Source organism: Pipistrellus hanaki, assembly GCF_964339955.1.
Source record: "Pipistrellus hanaki genome assembly, chromosome: 2".
NCBI classification, from domain to species: Eukaryota; Metazoa; Chordata; class Mammalia; order Chiroptera; family Vespertilionidae; genus Pipistrellus; species Pipistrellus hanaki.
This window is the reverse complement of record NC_140504.1, coordinates 152,832,545-152,852,830: the sequence shown is the minus strand read 5'-3', so window position 1 is coordinate 152,852,830 and position 20,286 is coordinate 152,832,545. Positions and strand designations below refer to the sequence as shown.

Genomic DNA, 20,286 nt, shown 5'->3' with positions numbered 1-20,286 from the left:
CTTTACCAAAGAAACATCAACAATACTTCACATTTGAATATGTATTTTCTATTGCAAGCATAGATATGTTACTATTTACTTGGATGGGCAAAGACATGATGACATAAAACAATTAAGTGTTCTAATAATAAAATTATAAAGAAAACAAGAGGCCCGGTGCATGAAATTCATGCACAGCGGGAGGGTGTCCCTCAGCCCAGCCTGCACCCTCTCCAGTCTGGGCATCCCTCTCACAATCCAGGACTGCTGGCTCCTATCCGCTTGACTCCTTCTGAATGATTGCCCCTAACCACTTCTGCCTGTAGCCTGATCACCCACTTAACCACTCCCCTGCCAGCCTGATAGACACCTAACTGTTCCCCAGCTGACCGGATTGCCCCTACTGCCTTCCCATGCCAGCCAAGTCATCCCTAACTGCCCTCTTCTGCTGGCCCAGTCACCCCTAACTGCCCTCTCTGCTGGCCTGATTGCCCACAACTGCCCTCGCCTGCAGGCCTGCTCCCCACCAGATGCTCTTCCCTGCAGGCCTGCCCCCTCCAACTGCCCTCTCCTGCTGACCTGGTTAGCCCCAACTGCCCTCCTCTGCTGACCTGGTCTCCCCCAACTGCCCTCTTCTGCTGGCCCGGTCACCCCTAACTGCCCTCCCTACTGGCCTGATTGCCCACAACTGCCATCCCCTGCAGGCCTAGTCCCTCTCCCACAATGTCCTTCCCTGCAGGGCTGGTCTCCCCCAACTGCTTTCCCATTCAGGCCTAGGTCCCTCCAAACTCTCCTCCACTGCAGGCCTAGTCCTCCCCCCTCCCAAATTGCCCTCCACTGCAGGCCTGTTACCCCCTCCCAAGTCCCCTCTCCTGCAGGCCTGGTCCCCCACAACTGCTCTCCCCTGCCCCCCAAACTGCCCTCTCATACAGTCCTGGTCCTTCCCAACTGCCTTCTCCTGCTGACCTGGTCTTCCCCAACTGTCCTCCTCTGCTGGCCCAGTTATCCCTAACTGCCTCCTTGCTGGCCTGTTTTCCCACAACTGCCCTCCCCTGCATGCCTGCCCCCCCCCTCCCCAACTGTTCTACCCTGCAGGCCTGATTCCCCCCAACTGCCCTCCCCTGCAGGCTTGGGTCCCCCCCAAATGCCCTTTTCTGCTGGCGTGGTCACCCCCAACTGCCCTCCTCTGATGGCCTGGTCATCCCTAACTTCCCACAATTACCCTCCCCTGCTGGCCATCTTGTGGTGGCCATCTTGTGTCCACATGGGGGCAGCCATCTTTGACCCCAAGAGTAATTTTGCATATTACTCTTTTATTTGATAGGCTTATTCCTTCCTAATATGTAAAAGAATATGAAATGTACATTGCCTTCATATCTAAAACAAAATATAAATAATGATACACATATTTTAAAGAGTAAGATTATAAAAGTTAATGCACATATCATCTTAATATGTGTATTAACTTTTATAATCTTACTCTAACTGATAAGGAAATGTGTAAATTAATTAAATTGTTTTATAAATTATAAAAATTAATATAGAAATATAGTCTACATTGTGATTCTTTACACTTTGTTGTTACCTATAGATTGGAAGCTGTAAAAATGTAACAGTTATGTCTCTACGCTCCAATAAACTTGAATTTCTTCCTGAAGAGATTGGACAGATGCAGAAACTAAGAGTCTTAAATTTGAGTGACAACAGGTATCTCTGCAACATATCTCCATCCCATATTCATTACCTACTATAAGCAAATTATTGTTTCTTATTAATAATTTTTAATCATACTCTATGTAAAGTGTGTGTGAAGTATAGGAATGCAAATGCATGCAAATATGCAAATATCCTTTTAGAAAATGAAAGAGCTAAATTATTTTTAGAGAGATACTTCAAAGTTTAATTATTTGATTTTATTAAAATCACCATATATTATATTGTATTTTAAAATTATATAAAATTTTTACACCCAAGTTTATATATTGAATCCTCCCATATGCAGAAAGCATAACATTATGAAGACATGAAAAATGATTTAAATAAAAAACTACAAAATTTATTAATAAATTTATATGCATAGATATGTATGTATATAGACATATATGTTTTCATGTATATTTTTATGCCTCCAGTAAACTAAATTGGCAATATGTATATAATCAACTGCACCAAAATGCTGGTAAATATATTGCCAAGAAGCTAATCCTAACTAGTCATAAAAGTTTTACATTACGGTAAGGATAACCAAATGGTCATTTATTCATGTTCAGAATAAGACAAAAAAGAAAGGATGTAACAAAGGTGTTATATTGGTTGATGGGTAAAAAGAAAAAGTAAAACTGCAGTTCATCTTTATTTTCACCAAAATTGTTGATAAATAGAAAAGGGTAAAAATTTGACTAAAGCCCAGCTTTAGAATGCTCAGTGGTTGAGCATCAACCTATGAACCAGGAGATCACGGTTCAATTCTCAGTCAGAGCACGTTTCTGGGTTGTGGGCTTGATCCCCAGTAGGGGGTGTGCAGAAAACAGTTGATCATTGATTCTCTCTCATCATTCATGTTTCTATTTCTCTCTTTCTCTCCCTTCCTCTCTGAAATCAAAAAAAATAAAAAATATATTTTTTAAATCGATTTAAGATAATTACTAAGAAGATAAGTGATTATGCAATAGAATGTTTGAACTCTTTGTTTTCATGTTTCAATCAGACTAATAATAATATGAGAAATTGAGAGACTTTGCAACAAAATTGTTAAGATTTTATGAAGTAATGAAGAATGTTCAGATTCTGAAAGTTTACTAAATGTGGGATTTCTCATTCGTTTGTTAATTTAAGAAAAAATAATAATGTGAATTTCAAAAACCTTTCACTTAGCAGCTCAGTAATATTCCCATATCAGAGAATAAGACATTTTATGAAAAGATTAGGGATTTTATTTTTAAATCAGGATAACAAGAAAGCCTCGTAGTTTGGTGCAACAAGAGTAAATCACATCAAAGCAACATTGCTTCCTGTTTTGACTGCATTACTAGGGAGGAAAATGAGGGAAATGCATTAAATTGCTGTACCTGATTTTCAACAAGACATTTTTCAAAAATTTTTAATTACGGTATATTCTTGTAAGATGAGAAATATGTCATGGGGATATGATAGGAAGATGGCGTTCCAGTGGATTCAATTACAGTTCCCCAATAAAACCGAGCTCCATAATTGTCACCTGAAGGGAAGTTTTATGATGAGCTATGGAAGTCTCTCCTAAATATTAGTTTTCCTCAACTTTTATACATTAATAATCTGTGTGATGAAATAGAAAATATATTTATCAAATATTTTTAAAGGATCCATAAGTTGGAAGTTCTACTAACGGAGATATTTATTCAACAAATATAGCATACTTGATTTCCTACCATGGCACAGACACATTTGTTGAATGCTAGTGCAAAAGATATGAAAAAACATTGGCCATTTCATAACATCAAGAGTTTAAATACTTATCAAGCCAGAAATGTAAGCTTAACTTAATCTCTTAATGCAGTGACTGAAACATAGTATGAGCCAAATTAATATTTTTAAATTAATGAATTACTCAATAAACCTTAACCTGAGATTAAAATTAATATTTAGCCAAAGCTGAGGACAAAGTTGAACATTGTCATCAGAAATTAACTGCTTAGTCGGGACCGGTTTGGCTCAGTGGATGGAGCGTCGGCCTGCGGACTGAAAGGTCCCGGGTTCGATTCCGGGCAAGGGCATGTACCTTAGCTGCGGGCACATCCCCAGTAGGGGGTGTGCAAGAGGCAGCTGATCGATGATTCTCTCTCATCGATGTTTCTAACTCTCTATCCCTCTTTCTTCCTCTCTGTGAAAAATCAATAAAATATATTTTTTTAAAAAAAAGAAAAAGAAAATTAACTGCTTAGATAAAATATTAAATATGAAATGTTATCCAAAAGTCACAATTGTTCCAGTTCAATATTTAAAATGTACGATTTTTTTAAAATCTATTATAAAATAGATTTGTAAGACAGCTTCTGTGGTACTAAATAAAAGCTCACTTTCAACAACTGAAAGAGCAAGCAAAAATGAGGGTAATATCCTTCACTAACATTCTCATCCCCCATATTTATAGTTGGATTGATGATGATTTATTATAGATGTTGTTGTATATTATACTAGAGAGTTTTCCCCTCATGTAATATTGATGCAGCTGGCTTTATATGCTACTTTTAATTCATTGACACGTGATGCAAAAATTCTCCCCATAAAACCTTACTTGATAGTATCTGGCTTACATGAAATTAAATAACTAAAAATTGGGAATAGCTTTTATGTGTAATTTGGGTTAATGTTATAAATGTTAGTATTACAAGTCTATAAAAAGAATTATAATATTAATTAATATATTCTTTACATTATTTATGTTTTATAAATATTAATAATCTCAGAGAAGTTATTATATTCTTCCTAAAGTTATTAGGCTAATTTCTTGTTTTTTGCAGGTTGAAGAATTTACCATTCTCATTTACCAAACTTAAAGACCTTGCAGCTTTGTGGCTTTCTGACAATCAGGTAACAACTTTTATTTATTAAGATGAACTATAATTGAAACTTTGAATTATTAACTTTTTAAACAATAGATACCTCTGACAATTAGTATAAAATATAGATTCTTTGTCCTCTGGACGAGAGGTTTGTATAAAGGTAGCAATTCAAATATGTATTTCATTGCTGCACACAAAATAGAACTATAACTCCTAACCTCTTTTAATGCTTCAATTTAGTAGCTATTTCATTCTCAGGGATCTAATATACAAAATGATAATTTTTATGGCATTTTAGCTCTAGATGATTCATATATGTCCTTAGAGGACATACTTTAATTATACCTCTGAAGGTAAAGAATAAGAAATTACTACCACAATTCCCACAACAGGGAATTATTGCCCTCCAAATTCGTTTTTCCTCATATTTTTAATTATAATAAACTTATTTCTAGAATTTTATTCAAGAAATTTGCAGGTATCTTTTTCAACTATTATCAGTATTTTCTGTAAAATTGCTTTGATATTTTTTTCTTATGAAGTTAGATTATAATTGATGATAATTTTATTAACTGGAAAGTAACAAGAAACATTTGAAGACATCTGATTTTTCACCAGAAAAAAATTGATGATAGACAATTTTGACATTGTTTATTAGTCCTCTTTTACTCTTTTCTTATAATCCTAAAATTTTGAAACACCTATCCCAAAATGCAAATAGCCAAGTGGGGGGGAAAAAATCATGTTGAATTTAGTTTGTCATCATTTCTTGAGCGTAAAAAGAGCATTGTTGAGAGTTCTAGGTATTGGGCTACTTTTGTGAAAATTTAAAATAAACCTTTACAAAGTGTAGAATGTAAGTTTAAGAATAATGTTTGTGTTTCTATGATTATTTCAGAACTTGCTTCCATTTACTGACTAAAAATTTAAATTATAATTCAAATTCAAATCTTATCAATGAACTACAGATCTATCAAGGCATCAGTATATCATTATAAATAAAGCATTTCTGGAACCAATGTGAATTATGGTAATGGAACAGTCTATTCAGTCTTGCTTTGTGAAAAAAAAATCCCCTAATAATCATGATTTATTATTCTTGTAGGAGAATAAACACAACAGTGATTGCATCATTTAATTTTTATTTAGAACAGTGATTTAGTGTGTTTCTGATTAAGTCTCATGAGACAAGTTGATATCCCAAATCCCTTTGTGCTTCGTTCCTATTAATAAATGTCATTAAATAAGCCAATTTTAAGACATTAGATAAAATGATAATTTCCATAGATATCTATATGTACAAAAGGTTAATATGTTGTGTCCCTCTGACCATCTAACCAGTTGCTATGATATACACTGACCACCAGGGGGCAGATGTTCAATGAGATGCTGCCATGACGCATTGGCCATTTAAAAGGAAACAGTACCTTAAACCTGGCACTAAAAAAGTGACACTCAGCTTCCCCCAAATGGGACACAGGCCCCACCACCATTTTGGAGTGACACCCCACCAAATTACAGCCAATGCTGTCAAGACCCCATGGTGCAAAATGTAGCCCACAGGCCAGCCCAGCCCGGAAATGGTTGCTGTGGGTGCTGGGTAATGACATCACATAGGAACGCCCAGCTTCCTCTCACTAGCAACTATCCTCCTTGCAGTTTCTTCAGCCTAGGAACATGATTTGCTTTATAGCCAGATGCAAACATTTTATACTTTAACCAAATATCTGTGAAGCATTTTCCCATACCCCATCTCATTTGATCCTCACAGAGGTCCTGGAGTAGGTAGATAGGAGACTCGGTAGAATCTTATTTTCTTTTCACTAGCCGGAAAACAGAGACTTAAAAAGTTTAGAAACTTGACCTGACTGAAAAGAAGAAAGAAATGGTGGACCCTGAAAATGACTTCAGGTTTTCCCACTGCACAGAATATAGTCAAACACTGCTGCAGTTAAATATTTTACCCTTTGTTCTTCCTGCATAATCTACAATAATAATCTGCTTTGTGTTGATATTTCTTGCTGTGTTGCTAACAATTACTTGAAAGAGAAGTTGGAGTGCTTCACTGGACAGGAAAAAGTTTAGCTAAATCAGGAAGCAGGCCTAAATAAGCAAATTATATACATATATATGGCTAAATTGACTCACGCATGTGTGATACATATAAAGCTCTCACTGGTGCCAATTGCACGTGTGTGTTTTGATCTGTCATTGTTTATCGTGAACTTGGTTGAAACTCGTATTATAGAGAAAGGGTGAATAGTGAGATTAAAATATTTCTTCTAACTAACTTCCTTTCAATATGCACTAATCTGTGTACCAGGCCACTAGTATATACACTGCGCGGCCAGATTATTATGATCTCTGGACACATAATAATCTGGCTACTCAGTGTATATCCTATATAATAAAATGCTAGTATGCAAATTGCCTCCTCAACCAGGAGTTCAATCAGCAGGCAGGCCAGCCAACGGCCCATGTCCCCTCCCCCTGTCCAGGCTGGCCAGACCCCACCCATGCATGAATTCATTCACCAGGCTGGCCAGACCCCACCCATGTGTGAATTCATGCACCAGGCCTCTAATATATATGTGTGTATGTGTGTGTGTGTGTGTGTGTGTGTGTGTGTGTGTGTGTGTGATATATATATGTGTGTGTGTGTGTGTGTGTGTGTGTACTGAGTGGTCAGATTATTATGCATTCAGAGATCATAATAATCTGACCATTCAGTCTATATAAAAGGCTAAGCGACCTGCAGGTAGGTATGATGTGCACTGACCACCAGGGAGCAGATGCTCAACACAGGAGCTGCCAAATGACAGCAACTTTGCAGAGTGCCCTCTTGCACTCCGGGACCCCTCAGAGGATGTCAGACTGCCAGTTTCAGCCTGATCCCCACAGGACAAGCCAAGGGACCCCAGCTGCCAAAGAGTCTGCATTCACTCTACAGCTGCCCTTCAAGCCCTGGCACCACTCCAGGTGTGGCCGGCCAGGGAGGGACCATGGGAGGTTAGCTCCAAGGCATGTCTGGCCCATCTCACCCAGTCCCATCCCGTGCATTGGGCCTCTAGTAATATATAATATCAGAGTTCTAAAAACTCCTTTAAAATAGCATTTTTAAATAAAATTAATTAATAAAGAATTACATATTACCATCCATAGGTCATTATATTATGATATATAAAATACAAGTACTGTTGCTTATCTGTGTGTAGACCCTGTGTTTGGTTACAAAATAGCTCTTAAATATAAATGCATAATGCTTTAACCTAATTAATTTCATTTATTATTTTGCTTAGCTTGAATTTGATAGCAAATTTCATTTGGTGCTTTTTGGACAACAGTTTATGAAAATAAATGGATATATAGAGCCATACCAAAAGCTTACTTAGTTTAAAAAATTTAATACATTTTTTGGTCTCTTCAGGATTGAAACTGACATTGCTCAGTGAGAATGGATAATTTTATAAAAGAGTATACTTGAGAAAAAGAAAATTTCATCATGAATAATTTAGAATTTGAAAATATTCCCTAGCAATAATCTTAGTTTATGTTATAATTTCTACTTTTATTACTTTTTCCTTGCCTTTCTTTTAACTTTTCATTTAGCTTGGTGAGTCCAGACTATTGATCATTTTCATTTATTGATCATAAAATAAATATTCTTTGTATTTGCTAGCTTATTGATCTAATTTATATGTTTTTTTTTTTGCTTCCAGTCCAAAGCCCTTATCCCTTTACAAACTGAAGCCCATCCAGAAACAAAGCAAAGAGTGTTGACTAACTACATGTTTCCCCAGCAACCTCGTGGTGATGAAGGTAAATTGTCAGCAGAAATGTCTCTCAAACTTATATAATAATGGACTACAGAGAATCATTTTCTTCTGATCTTTGGCCAGGAATACTAACATGTGGGCAAGGCTATAAAGATAATGACATGACTTACATCAATCATTTAGAGGTTAACTATTAAGTATAAATCTTATCTTCACATTATAATATTTTAAGTAAGATTCCAAAAACATAACTCTCTTTTTCATAAGAATGTTAACTTTCAGGATCAACTTCTTCTCTTGGTGGATTACAAGGATTAGTTGACCAAATGTGGTACCCAGCTCATTGAAATGAGTGAAAAAGAGTCAGATTTTAAGGAAAATTCAGAAAGCTAGTTTAATTCCTGTGTTCACTAATTTCATGAACGAGATTTAAATATTTAATCCAATGATCCAAGGCCCCAAATTATTTCATGTTAAGGGTCCACCATAAAAAAAAAATGACCTGCAAACGATGACTGTTCTTTCTTTTTCAAGTTGAGTTTCCCCTAAACAACATCAGCAACTATGATAGGATTACTTTTTTAAAAACCTAAATCTTTTCCAATAATTAAATATTCTATCCTATGGCCACATTATTCATACGATGTTTAAGACAGTATTGCCCTTTAGGATTTGGAACTCAGAATAGGCCACTTAGCCCAAGACAGCATAGGCTTTCCTGAACATTTTCTACTCTTATTGTCACTGTCATTCCTGATAGAGTAAATCCACTTTAATCCACCAGTCAGTTAAGTTCACTCAATCCACTTTAATGAGACTAACTTTTAAAATAAATTATTGGTATATGTATTTCTCATCATCAGGGATAATTATGAGGAGTATATGTAGTCTTTGATATATGAACATTGGAATGAACCATTTTGGAATGTTTTAGGATATTTTAATTCATATTTGACTTACAGAAGAAGGATAAGGAATGAGTCATTTTAATATGCATTTTTCAGACTTTAATAAAATTGATCTTTTGAATTTATGAAAGAAAAGCCACCGTATTTATAGATGTATAAGAAAAGACTTTTATGAGAATTATGTTGTATTCATCTACCTTTACTTATATTTACATTTTAATATCCCTATGTTGTCAAAATATTTCTCTTAAAAAAAGATGTAAAGAAAAATGAAACTGCCTTATATTCACTGGTTATTCCTGAGATCCAGTTTCACAGATTAAATTTCTAATTTGTTACAGGGAGTGAGGTAGATCTAGTTAGGTAAAATGGAATTAGCCTTGTTTTTCTTTGGTTTCTTTTGGAAAGAAGAGTTAGGATTAGAACAATTTTCTTGAACTTTAAGCAACTCACCCTCTGGTTTTTCAGGCAGAAGTTTACTAAGTGAATTTTTATAATCCTTTGCAACAAAAAACAAAATATTACCATTAGCCAACAATTTGATGTAAAGATTTATAAGCCATTTATTTTCAACTTAAGTTGAAACATATTTAGACCTTCATGTTAAAGACTAAAATTTTACGTTTGTTACCCTAAAAATAAACTCCCTTCCATTACCCCAACCCCACCCTATCCTCTCCACAGCCCCAACACACACAATGGTGCAATCTTAGACACTATACAAAACCATGGTTATAAAGTTAGTACCTTTTATAAAATCCTAACATAGTTTAGTAGTTACAAATATGAGCTTTGTAATTACACAAACATGGAACAGAATCTGTATACACCACAGAGAAACTGCATGACTTTGAGCAGGTCTTAAAATTCAGATATAGTTTTCTCGTTAGTAAATTGAGGGTGATGTTACTACTACTATTTGTGCTGTTGTGAAGATTAAAAAGATAAGCCTGGCCCATGTGGTTCAGTTTGTTGAGCCTCGTCCTGTACCATGAAAGGTTGCTGGTTCGATTCCAGGTCTGGGCACATACCTGGGAATCTGAAGGCAACCAATTGATGCCTCTCTCTCTTTCTCGCTCTCTCTCTCTATCTATCTATCTCTATCTCTATCTCTCTCTCTCCTCTCTCCTATCAGTCCTCAGGTGAGGATTAAAAGAGATATTTTAAAATGTTTAGTCCAATTCTCTATTATTTTTGTCCTATGAGGAGCTCATTCTCTACACTGGAAACTTCCCAACCTCAATATATAATTAATGAATACTTAGGAAACATGAATTGTGTTAAGATGTTAGAAGACTGCCCTAGCTGGTTTGGCTCAGTGGATAGAGCATTGGCCTGCAGACTGAAGAGTCCCAGGTTCGATTCTGGTCAAGGGCATATGCCCAGGTTGCCAACTTGATCCCTAGTAGAGGGTGTACAAGAGGCAGCTACTCAATGGTTTTCTCTCATCATTGATGTTTGTATCTTTCTCTCCTTCTCCCTTCCTCTCTGAAATCAATAATATATATATATATATATATATATATATATATATATATATATTAAAAAAAGACCATGCAACAAATATCAAGAGAATTTTATTCTCATTTCCTCCTCCTTTTCTTTTTTTTTCCTTTATCTCTTTATATCCTTTTTTTTTTCCTTTGTTTTTTCCCTTTAAAAATATTTTGCATTTGTAGTACCTATCACCATTGTTTGCATAATGTACTGAGAGCTATTAAAAACATTTTATGTAAAAATAAGCAATAATCTTTTGGAATTTAACTAGATTTCCAGTCAGACAGTGACAGCTTTAACCCGACACTGTGGGAAGAGCAGAGACAGCAACGCATGACTGTTGCCTTTGAATTTGAAGACAAAAAGGAAGATGACGATAATGCTGGGAAAGTTAAGGTGAACTTTTAGTTGTTGTTTCTCCTTCCTTCTCATTACTTTTGCTTGTTCAATGTTCTTATTCAAATAGATTTTGAAACAAATGGAGTAACTCCTGCTAGATGGTCAGATACATCATTAAGTCTCAGGGTGGTACCTTTCATTAGAGCAGAATGGTAATTTTGAAAGCATTGTTTTGCTTGAGAACGAGACTAATTTCCTAGTTATGACTGAGCACATTTGATAGGCCACCCCATCTTACAAAACAACATGAAAGAGATTCAAGGTGAGAAAAAACTGAGGGGAAAAAATCTGGGTGTTGGGCTTTTCCTAAGTATCATATATCCTTTGAAACACTGAAATGTTATGTTTTTTTCATCACTGAACAAAACATTATGCAGACTGTTGAAACCAAATTATACACTTATTGAAAAGCTGATGGATGAATATAGTACATTGGTATTAAAATCTCTGAAAGAGTCTATGTTACTGGGATATTTGAGAAGAATTGGTGAGTTTTCTTTAAGTGTGAGGACAAGTCTTAAAGGAGGTGAGGGCTAATAACAGGTGATGTTCCTTAGAGAAAATAGTTCAATTTTTTTTTTAACTCCAAAACATATTTTTAAAAATCTTTTATTGGAACCAATCTAAGTCAAGTAGCAAGTTGAATTTTAAAACATATATTTTTCATTAACTTTAAAAAGATTTAGAATTGATATAGATTTTATCTATATCAGATCTTTATATTATCATTATAGCAACATCTTGAATCTCTCATTATTTTTATGGCATTATTTGTACACTTTTTTATCATGGGTACTAATGTCCTAGGTAATTGGATGGTTATTCTATTAGTAAATCTAGATTGTATAATGTGTTCTTTTCTGTCCTCTCCACATTTTATAAACCGTTTTTTTAACCAACACACTTTGAAACCTTATTAAAATTAGACAGTAAGGTAAATTGACAAATCATATCTATATGGATTTCCAAATCAAAATGATAATTCTATTAAAAATCTGAGTTTAAAAATGTTTCTGGGTTGTTAATTAGTGCTAAGAACCAGAGACATTTTTATTATGAATTTCTAGGAAAAAATACCAAACTAAAAATAAACAAAAACCTTTAGAAACATTTTTAAGGATTTTATATGTTAGATCCAGAACCAGTGGGTGATGCATTCTATACTGGACCTTTGATTCATTGTTTTGCTACACCAAATGTAAAAAAAAAAAAAAAAAAAAAAAAAAAAAAAAAAAAAAAAAAAAACAACCATACACTTCTTCCTAAAAATCTATATTCAAAGGCTCCAAGAGGAAAACAGTATATTTAATATATTCTGATATATGTGACAATTAAAACATAGTCAATGCAAACTATTATTTAGAAGCCCTGTTTGTGTGTTATGTGCTCAGGTCTGTTTATAATCAGAGTAGATACGTTATATTTTATTTATTTTCTTGTATTATTTATTTATTTATTTTAATTTCTTTATTGATTAAGGTATCACATATTTGTCCTCATCCCCCCATTCCCATCCCAAACCCCTCCCCATGCATGCCCCCACCCCTCAGTTGTCCATGAACACTGGTTAGGCTCATATGCATGCACACAAGTGCTTTGTTGATCCCTCCCCTTTATCCCCTCTCCCCTACCTTTTATGTATTTTTCTCCATGTTCATTTATATTTGGTTTATTTCTATTTTGGTAAAACCATATGTGTTTCCTAAATCTCAATCTTCTTTACTTTGACTAATTTGAATATTTCCAATGCCATTCATTGGCAATTAGACAAATTAGAACACAAACAAACTTCTAAATAAATCATCATAGAAATATGATGTATGGAATATACTGAACTTTTAAACTAACTCACGCTTTTCTGGTTCATTACATGTACATTCAACTTAGCACAATTTTGCCTTTAATTTACATAAAATTTAAAAAGGAACCGGTTTCCTATGCCACCAACTTCCAAATGGACTAGAGTATAATGCCCTAATTATAGTGTGTACGGTGTAATACGAATGCTGCATTGTGTGAAGAAATTGCAACACTTTAGCTTCATATGATATTGGTACCATTGTATTACAGGAATTAAAAGTAATTTTCTGATGGTTATTTTAAATGCATTTACCCAGAATGAAAAAAAAAATCAAGAGTAGAAAAATGATAAAGTGAAAGTATTGCTAGTGCTCCTCTTTCTCCCAGAAAATGGAGATTCCTTCTCCCACAGGATCACTCCTGCCAAGCCCCCTGGGAAAGGGGCCAGCGTGGGATTACTCTCCAACCTGCCAGGCTGTCTGGCGATTGCTGCACACCATGGGCCAGGTGTGATCAGCAGATCCAAGATATGCCCGTCCCCCAGAATGACCCACAGCTGGCATGGGGTTGTATAAGTGGCCTCCAGCAGGAACGGAGCATGTGCACTCCATTGCCAGTTGCAGCACAGTCCACCACTCTTCCCTCTCTAAGTGGCAGACAGGTAGGCCTAGGTGTCTGGGGTAGGAGAACCCCCCATGTAGAGGCAGCCTTGGAACAGGGTTTAAGGGATTTGTTCTGCATGATTTGGGGTAAGAAATGTTGATCGTAGAAACTTACCAACTGCCAATGTTTGATCCCCGTTTAATTTTTGTTCACTGACATTGGCAGTCGGGCGGGGAGACCTGAGTCAGAGGGGAGGGAATAATATGAAGTGCCTAATGGGGGGATAACTGGCATGGTTTTTGAGGTGGGTGCTTCATTTTTTATTTATGTTTTTATTTTTAAAGACTTGCTTTTATTTAAAGTGTGGGAATACCAATAGTCAAGCAGAATGTTGATGACACTATTGAGAAAAATCTAAATTGTCCTCACACATACATACATTTTTTTAAATATATATATATACATATATATATATATATATTATAATATATATCTATTTATATATATATAAATTCTGGGGGAGATTAAATAACTAAACTTGATTCTTAAAATAAATTGAGACTTAAATTGAGATTTCCTGAGAGTAAACTCTAAGCACAAAGATGGCACCTGTTGAAAAGCATCAATTTACCTTTGATTTGAAGGCACAGATGATGAGAATTCCTGTAAGAGAAGATTGGTTTGGGAGTTGTGGCAAACAGGGTTTTGTTTTTGTTTGTTTTTTTACTTCTGTGGTTTGAGTTCAACAATTTAATGGGAGGGGCAATGTCTTGATGGGATGTGAAAGAACACCGCATTTTTTATAAACTTGACCATCCACATGTAATGGACTAGACTCTTATTGTCTTATATTCTTTCTGCAATATAAGGCAAGCTGAGAATGCATTTTCCTAACTAAAAATGCTATATGTTTTCTTTGTGTGTAAAATGTTCTAATTAATTCCTAGAATAAGATACTTAACAATTAATGATCAAAGCATTAACTATTATTTCTCTTACTGGAATTTACAACCAAGTCAAAATAGAATTTAATCATTATATAAGAAAACAACAGTTCTGTGTGAATTCAAGTGTCACTTCTAAATGCCCCAGCTATTAATACTAATTCTTTCTTCATTGCTAAATTTTGGGGAGTCTCCAACATCTTGCAGCTGCTATTTGCATTTACTGCACTTTATTTAGATCTAAGGTATATATCAATAGAATTTTATGAAAAGCTTCTATTTTCTAAAGTTAAAATAAAACATTTCAGTAAAAAAAAGTTTGCCTTTTAGTAAAATGTATAAGTGAAATGAGCAAATACTTTATGGTGAGTGATATACACAACATTTTGGTAAGAGCATAATTGACAGATTTTTCCCATCTATATGTATAATAAGTGAATTTATATATATATATATATATATATATATATATATATATATATTCATCCCATATTAGAATAAAGGAATATTCCTAGCCTAAATATTTAGAAATATAAAGAAACTGCTTTTGTATGTGGGCAGTGCTGACCTATTAATATAATTGTGTTTATGATCATGTATGTCCATTTCTGAATCACAGCACACATGAGTTGAAGAGTAGAAAGGAAAAAACAATCTAGGAAATGGGATAAAATATGCTTTTACAGAGCTTGCAAATAAAACAAAATTATAAAATTATAGTTTAATTTAAAAATAAATTATAAACTATTATGTTAGCTTCATGTTGTAAAAAATTGAAATTATGTTATTTAACTCAATAAAATTAACATTTTAGACTTATAGTATTTCTTCCATAAGAGAGTACAAATATGTGCTACACCTGTATCAGAGAATAGCTCTAAGTGAAGTAATACTTGTGTAGCATAAACTTTGGAGTGAAAGGCCTGAGTTTGAATTTGGGCTTTGCTATCTACTAGCAATGTGATCTTGGGCAAGTAACTAAACCCTGCATTGTTGTTGTTTTCCATTAAATATAAAAATAAAAATAAATAAAAAATAAAATAAAATAACAATAAAAAAATAAATAAATAAAAAATTTAAAAAATGGGAATAGATGCTATAATGAATTATGAAATTTAAATGAGATTTAATTATAATTTATAATTATTAATTAACAATTAATAATTTAATATTTATATTGAACATTATAAATAATTAAATGTGTATTATTACATGAATAGCTAATAATAAGTTAAATATCCTTATAAAACATTTGCCTGGTGCCTGACACATGGCAAATACTAAATAAATGATAATGTTGCTGCATGCAATCTGAAAAAAAAATCATTCAGACAGTCATACTACTGCAGGTAGACATATATAGTAGAATCTATATTGCCACAGGAATCCAGATTTTAAAAATACATAAATAAAATATAAACAGTATCTAATCTCTGCATAGAATCTTTACATTTTCAAAGGACTATCACATTTATTATCTCATGTTAGCTCCAGGTTAATACAAGTTTGTGGGAGAGACATTATCACTCCCACCTATATATATATAAAAAGCCTAATATTCAAAGTGTCCCCTCAGGAGTTCTACCAATTGGAAGTTCCATCGCTCGCTATGCTGTGCACTGACCACCAGGGGGTGGCACAGAACAAAGGAAGGCCCAGGCTGGCAGCCACTAGGGACCCTACCTATGTACCAATTTTGTGCACTGGGCCTCTAATATTATATAAATAGAAATTGATAGCTGGTCGGGGTGATTCTGGCTTAAATTTAAGTTTTTAGACTAAGTCCAGTAAGTTCTGCTGATAGACTAATAAAAGGAAAGCAAGGAGCTTATTGTATAGGTAGAACAAATCTAAGTTTTATGAGACCTGAAGTTTCCACAGTTTTGAGAGGGGGAAAAGAATATAAAATAACTGTGTAAATACATAAGTAGGGCCTCTCACAAGGCTTTGGAAGGAACCCATGCAAGCGACAGGCCCTAAAGCTAAGCTTCATTAACTTCATGGTAAATCCACTTCTGTTTCTACATTTAAAAATATTTATAGCCGAAACGGGTTTGGCTCAGTGGTAGAGCGTCACTCTGCGGACTGAAAGGTCCCAGGTTCAATTCCGGTGAAGGGCATGTACCTTGGTTGCGGGCACATCCCCGGTAGGGGGTGTGCAAGAGGCAGCTAGTCAATGTTACTCTCTCATCGACGTTTCTAGTTCTCTATCTCTCTCCCTTGCTCTCTGTAAAAAATCAATAAAATATATTAAAAAAATATTTATAGAGATGAAATACTCAAACATATTCTGGTGATGTGACCAAAATATCACATTAATTTGTTTATAAAGTAAACAGAAAATATTGGTACAATAGCCATTAGTAAATAGCCATATAATTGTGTCAGATGGGACATAGCATCTACAAAAATATATTATATTATTCAGTGAAGTATTTAATTCAATTAAAGAAGAATGCTTCACATTTTTGCCTTTGATTTAATAAGAAGTGCAATTTCAGCATTGAGGATATTTTAAGGAACACAGAATTTTAACTTAGTGTCCTACTTGAGAACATTTTTCACTCATATGTTGCTAATTATTAAAAATTAAAAGATGTTTCTGCCGAAACCGGTTTGGCTCAATGGATAGAGCATCGGCTTGGGGACTGAAAGGTCCCGGGTTCGATTCCGGTCAAGGGCATATACCTTGGTTGCGGGCATATCCCCAGTAGGGGGTGTGCAAGAGGCAGCTGATCGATGACTCTCTCTCATCGATGTTTCTAACTCTCTCTCCCTTACTCTCTGTACAAAACCAATAAAATATATTTTTTAAAAAAAATTAAAAGATGTTTCTAATTGGCATTATAGTTGTACTATTATATACTTTACATTTTTAAATGTAGTATTTGGTTTTTAGTCCTTGGATATCAAGTGTTTTTAAACAAGTTCAACAATAAAATTTAAATCTTAGATTTAATTTGTGATTAACATTTCTACTGCATTTTAACAGAAGATCCAAGATGCATGCATCCCAATAGACCTTGTCTAGCATTGGTATCATGCATTTTATGTTTATTTAAGAATGCATTATAAAATAAGTGCCCTGGGATATATTTATATTACATTCTAACAACTTACCCTTTTTCTATAAAGTCAAACTATTTTAGTTATACTTTTATAACTTTATTTCTATATATTATTAATGCCATCCTTGTTTATTTGGGAGTATAAGAGATTAAACTACATTTAAAAAAATACATACACTAGCAACATTATCTGTTTTTTTCATCAGCTTTCCAAAAATGTATTGGGAAAATAATTTTGTATTTTTTACTGAAAGGAATGTTAGAAATCATCCAATGCCAATGTTTGAGAAGGAAAATGAGCCACAAGAAAGACAAAACACTAAAATAACAAAGTTGGTGGATTTTCTAAAACTGCAGATGAGCAAAAGTGTTTAAGTTCATATTCATACTCCTCAGATCTATACCACCACCATGGTTTCTTACATCCCATGAATGACATGGGTGTGTGGGGGTGTATATACTTGTGCCCTTCCCTCTTTCTTTTTCTCTCTCTCATTCCCACTCTTCCTCCTCAGCTTCTCTTCCACTTGCTCCTCCTCACCTCCACACACTTTCCACAGACACATACTCGCCACAATCACATAAACCATTCCATTTTGTAAAGTTGGTTCTACTCAGATACAAAACGGCATGATTTTTGGAATGAGCCTGGCCAAGTAAATCTGCCCATTATTTTTCCCCCCACTCCCTTTTAATCAGCATGAACAGCTTAAATCTATTCCATGCAAGTACTCTGATGTTTCAATATCCTGCATGGAATATCTTATACTTTCTCTCTCTAAGTTAAATGGGGAAAATAATCATTAATATATGTTACTAAAGTCAGCACACTAAAAAGGAGTTCAAGTATAGAAATAATATCGGGATAAACATAAGCCAAACTTTACATTTGCCTAGAATGTCTTAGAAAATGTTCACAACTTTTAACTTCTCTTTAGTGTAAGACATTATCTGCAAAGCGTATTACTTTATTAGGGTAAAAAATAAATTTAAATTAAACTTAATTTAAATTAAATTTAAACACCCTGAAATGTGTTTTCTTAAACGTTAACAAGAATTAGCTACCCTACCTTTTGATGTAACATGCCAATTAACAGAAAGCTGAAACGTATTTGGGTAGCAGATATTGTCCCCTCCTTCATCACCTGCATTGACATTTTTAACATCAAAATAATTACTTATAAATAATTCATGTAGGGAAAAGAACAGCCTCTCAAGAAAGTATAAAACCAAATAATAGTCACAATTACATTTTTCAGATATTAACTGTCATGTAAGTGTTGGATATACTGCTATTTCAACTATTATAGGGTAGGTCTAAAGATAGCATATTATCCAAAAAATTGTATTGAATCTACAAGGGTGGGCAGAGGTGGGAAGAAATCCCACAAGCAGAATGAGAGAAGAGCACTAAGTGTTCTACTCTACAGAACAGTTTCTCAGCCAGCTCAGCGCTCACTATACGGCATTTGGTTCTACTACTGCACATAAAGTGGAGTAGTTTTGTGAACATGCTTGCTGAAGGTATTTTGATATTAAATTTCTTTTTATAAACTTCTAGGTTGAAATAAACCTAAAACGATATCCAACTCCTTACCCAGAGGATTTAAAGAATATGGTAAAATCTGTTCAAAATCTGGTGGGTAAGCCAAGCCATGGAGTACGTATTGAGAATTCAAATCCAACTGCTAACATGGAGCAAACTGTGAAAGAAAAATATGAACACAAGTGGCCTGTAGCCCCAAAGGAGATTACAATGGAGGTATTTCAAGGTTATTGGTAATTGCCAGTGTGGTTTGGATTTTTCGGAATTACTAAATCCTGCGTATGTTTCTTTTTTTAACTGAATAGATCTTCCTTAAAAAGTGCATTTTGTTTCCCAAAATATAAATTGAGTCTCTCTATCCTTTCAAACTATGAGAGTTGCAGTTAATAAATCACAGATAAGTGATACCCCCATGGCCTAAAAGCATTAATACAGCTCCAAAAGTTCCAATATACACAGAAAAATAATTTGCTCACCCAGCCAGTACATGCATTAAATCATTTTCATGATAGTCCTTTGGCAACCTCAAACTTTTCTTGTATGAATCATTATAAGAGACTAACTGAAGATTTTTTTTATTCTGCAAATCTCAGTAAAATTCCTGATCAAATTTAGAGCCAAATTTTTTTTAAATATTTTTGTGTTTAGGTTACAATCTTCTAGGAAACACTACTATAAACAACAAAAAGGGGGGAGATAACTTTGAAATTTAGCTTTTTTCAATCAAGTCATGTGAGTTTAAGTCCCATATTTTGAACTAATTAGATATTCATCCTTGTCAATTTGTTTGGTCTGAAAAGAATTCAACTACATGTATGCCACCTCTGCACTCTCTCATCAACACTTCAGATAATTTGCTTATCACCTTTTTATCTTCATTAGATACTTAATTTTTATGAAAACATCTAGAAGTTACTATACCTATTTCTCTAAAATCTAGATTGGTGAAACTCTTTTACAAATCTGCATTTCAGAGCATCAATTTGTTGCATTGATTAAACACCAACTGTATATTTAGCACTGTGCTAAACACTGTGAGAAAAAGAAGAAATATAAAATGTGTGCATAGTCTACAACTAATTTAGGGCCTTGCCAGGTAAACTTAACCAAAATGAAGTAAATAGAGAATATATAATATGAAATATGATCATATGGTTACTTGTGTGATGGAGAATGTAATACTCTAAGAAATTAGAGATATAAGCAATCATTGCCAATCAGTAAC

The 20,286-nt window shown here is 34.3% G+C and overlaps 1 protein-coding gene across 11 annotated transcripts in view; it reads left to right on the top strand.

The window, feature by feature from the left end:
* Positions 1-20,286, top strand: part of LRRC7 (leucine rich repeat containing 7) — a 475,871-nt gene that overhangs the window by 368,526 nt on the left and 87,059 nt on the right. For 9 of the 11 annotated variants that reach the window (XM_084871862.1, XM_084871859.1, XM_084871858.1 and 6 more), the window contains 6 exons: positions 1,571-1,686; positions 4,479-4,548; positions 8,240-8,339; positions 10,973-11,097; positions 13,313-13,561; positions 19,077-19,277. In XM_084871862.1, the coding sequence (XP_084727988.1) occupies positions 1,571-1,686; positions 4,479-4,548; positions 8,240-8,339; positions 10,973-11,097; positions 13,313-13,561; positions 19,077-19,277 (861 nt within the window). The remainder of the gene's footprint in view (positions 1-1,570; positions 1,687-4,478; positions 4,549-8,239; positions 8,340-10,972; positions 11,098-13,312; positions 13,562-19,076; positions 19,278-20,286) is intronic. The other 2 variants (XM_084871861.1, XM_084871851.1) reach the window with 2 other exon arrangements.